At 35.7% G+C, this 3,578-nt stretch overlaps 1 protein-coding gene across 1 annotated transcript; it reads left to right on the top strand.

Annotated features, from left to right (window-relative positions):
- Nucleotides 1-925: 925 nt before the first annotated feature.
- Nucleotides 926-1,894, top strand: LOC306645706 (olfactory receptor 13C9; the record flags this gene model as incomplete). Its single annotated transcript, XM_079113709.1, has 1 exon — nt 926-1,894. The coding sequence occupies one exon, from the start codon at nt 926-928 to the stop codon at nt 1,880-1,882; it is 957 nt and encodes a 318-aa protein (XP_078969835.1). The 3' UTR covers nt 1,883-1,894.
- Nucleotides 1,895-3,578: the final 1,684 nt, after the last annotated feature.

Below are 3,578 nucleotides of genomic sequence, written 5' to 3'. Positions count from 1 at the left end.
CTATGGGACTAGAAAACACATCAGTGGTTAACAGGTTTGTGAGTATGTGGAAGAAGTAAATAAAAAAGGAATTGCATGAAAGATTTTTGGGGACTTATAAAAAAGTTCGGTGATCTGGTTATGGTGGCAGTTACTAGAATCTAAACACGTTTAAAATTCTTAGGAATTGAACATAGAAAGGTAAAGTCAATTCATTTTTAACTGCATAATAGTTAAAAAAATTAGGATAATAAAATCATTCTATCTCCTCCATTGCTGCCCCACCCCAATAAGGCATTTGCATTTTGACAAGAATATTAGGATTTCCACATGAATTGAACCTGTTTCTTTTTTTCTTTTTTGACAACTAGGCACTGATATGATTAGGTTCATATCAGTGACAATTCTCCCTTCAGATAGATTCACTTCTTTTAATATTTTAATACTTATGGGTTATTATTGAGTTCTGATCTAGAGCCAGGCTGCCTTTTCAAGTAACTTAACCACATCTCTGATACAACACATTGTGTATTGCTTTCTTGGTTTATAGAAAAATGTCAGATAAGTATGGGCCATGGGAAGGCATTTTCCACACATTCGATGTGTGACTTTAGGCTTAACTCCCTTATGTTGTTTTCTTAGCTTTTAAATGATAACATTGTGAGGTTTAAATGACATAATCTCTGAAAAATAACTTTCAGCAATCCTATCCCAGAATGAATGATCAATACAATTGTTCCTCTCTCACACTCCTCTTCTTACATTATTTATTTTTATTCCTTTTCCTTTACTTCCTTTCTTCTATTCCTTATTTTATTTCTTCCTTCCTCTCATTGGATTTATCACAAATGTTATATTTGTGCATTGGTGCACTTAGACTTCTTATAGTAAGGAAATTTTTATTTTAAAAATGCTTTGAATTCTTACAGGTGAAAGAGATGATAAAATGGAATGGGAAAACCAAACCATTTTGGTGGAATTTTTTCTGAAGGGGCTTTCTGGTTACCCAAGGCTTGAGGTACTCTTTTTTGTGCTCATCTTATTAATGTATGTGGTCATCCTTCTGGGTAATGGTACCCTCATCACAATCAGCATCCTGGACTCTCACCTCCATACCCCTATGTACTTCTTCCTGGGGAACCTCTCCTTCTTGGATATCTGCTACACTACCACCTCCATTCCTTCTACTCTGGTGAGCTTCCTCTCAGAAAGAAAGACCATTTCCTTCTCTGGCTGTGCAGTGCAGATGTTCCTTGGCTTGGCCATGGGGACAACAGAGTGTGTGCTCCTGGGCATGATGGCCTTTGACCGCTATGTGGCCATCTGTAATCCTCTGAGATATCTCATCATCATGAGCAAGAATTCCTATGTGATCATGGCAGCTGGCTCCTGGTTTTTAGGAGTTGTCAATTCTGCAGTGCAAACTGCATTTGTGGTACAGTTGCCTTTCTGCAGGAATAACATCATCAATCATTTCTCCTGTGAAATTCTGGCTGTCATGAAGATGGCCTGTGCTGACATTTCAGGTAATGAGTTCATCATGCTTGTGGCCACAACGTTGTTCACTCTGATGCCACTGCTCTTGATTGTCATCTCTTACTCATTAATCGTTTCCAGCATCCTCAAGATCCGCTCCTCTGAGGGCAGAAGCAAAGCCTTCTCTACGTGCTCAGCCCATCTGACTGTGGTAATAATATTCTATGGTACCATTCTCTCCATGTACATGAAACCCAAGTCTAAAGACACACTTGATTCAGATGGTCTGGATGCAACAGACAAACTTATATCCATGTTCTATGGGGTGATGACTCCCATGATGAATCCTTTAATCTATAGTCTTAGGAATAAGGATGTAAAGGAGGCATTAAAAAATTTACTGAACAGAAGATTATTTAGCAAGTGATCAGAAAATGTATTGGGCTGTGAATTAATGGGACATTGTTGAAACTTGATAATCATGTTGGAATTTTGGTTAATTTTACTGGTATCTGTGCTGTTCTGTTAAAATTACTATATGCTCATGAAGAATTTTCATGGTACAAGACAATAGGCTGAGGAATAGAGAGAAGTCACATGGCATCAAGAGATGGCTACTTTCTAACATTTTGAATAGTTTCTTCATAGTCTGTATTTTTTTTGCAGTATTGAAGTAGGAAGTTGTGTATGGTTTTATGCTCATTTTTTGCATCCATACATTATTTCGTAGGCAACGATTCATCAAATCCTTAAAAATAAAGTTCTCTATTGTGAAGAAAAAAAGCCAACAGAAAATCCCCCAAATCCTTCATTTATATTTTCTATTGGAGAACCTTCTATTAAAATTTTACATCAATCTGAAAATCTTAAGCCATCAAATGCTATTAAATTATTTATTTATTTAATACTGGGTATTTAATTTAATCTGGAGGTGCTTTACCACTGAGCTACATCCCCAGTTCTTTTTATTTTTTTTTTTATTTTGAGACAGGGTCTTGCCAAATTGCTCAGGCCAACAGCAATCTTGAGATCCCCCTGTCTCAACCTTCCAAGTCACTAGGATTATAGGTGTGTGCCACACAACCCAGTTCAAGTGTTATTTTTTTTTTTTTTTTCAGCATTAAAATTTTTCCCCCTGTGGAACTCTAAAGATGCTAAGTTTTGGGACTATGGAGGGAATAGATAAACAGGGATTAGGGGTGGGGGGTTCTCTAGAATTAATCAAGATGCCCTAATCTCTTTTTTTTTTTCTTTCAACTTTCATGTTAGTTTTAGTACAACAAAAATGCAAAATGAAAAGAATGTGTTTGAAAATGAGTCTGCTTTTTCAGATAAGAATGTGGATAAATGTGTTCCCATTTTTAAGAATCCAGATTTGTTTGCTATTCTGAGGAAATTGCAGTAGTTTTCCAAATCTTATTAGAGTATCCAAGATTTTCCTTTTAATGGGATTTACCTTGTTCATGTCTTGTCCCTTTTCTAATGAGATCTGAGACCTTGGTATCTGAGGAAGTGGAGGATTGAGTGATGTCGGGCAGGAGATGACATTATCTTGCTTTTCCTTGGTTTTCTCCTTGACTTCTTCCTCTGTCTGAATAACTCTTTTAATTTATGGCCCAAGATCCCTGAGAGAGTATGTTCAGGAGTGAGTCACATCATAGGAAGTCTAATTAGCTGAATACCTTTTATACGGAAGGAAAAGTAAATTTGGAGGATGTTGGGCACAAACACTTTTTATATAGGCAAATATGAGTTAAATGTTTGTGAGAGCTTTGTGTATAGTTATTCATTTCATATTTTCAAATTTTCTTTTAATTTTAGTGGAAGGAATATGAAACTCATGAGCCATATTTAGTTACATCTAATTTCCATTATAGTTATTTGCACATTAAATCTGTATTAGCTTTATGGAGTCATAAAAGTCTTCATTTATTTTGACTCACTCATTTCACTTTTAGAGTTCTATCTTAACAAACTAATTTGAAATTATTTTGTTAAAATATGTTTTAAAAAAAACAAAGAGGAGAAAGAAAACCTCATCTTAAGGGTCCATCTTAAAGTGTTTTAGTTTGTGCTTGCCAGAGAGGGGCAAATGATTTTGCCCTGAGGTATTACATTGCTTT

This window comes from Sciurus vulgaris (assembly GCF_902686455.1).
Source record: "Sciurus vulgaris genome assembly, chromosome: 15".
Taxonomy (NCBI): domain Eukaryota; kingdom Metazoa; phylum Chordata; class Mammalia; order Rodentia; family Sciuridae; genus Sciurus; species Sciurus vulgaris.
This window is presented reverse-complemented; position numbering and strand designations above follow the sequence as displayed.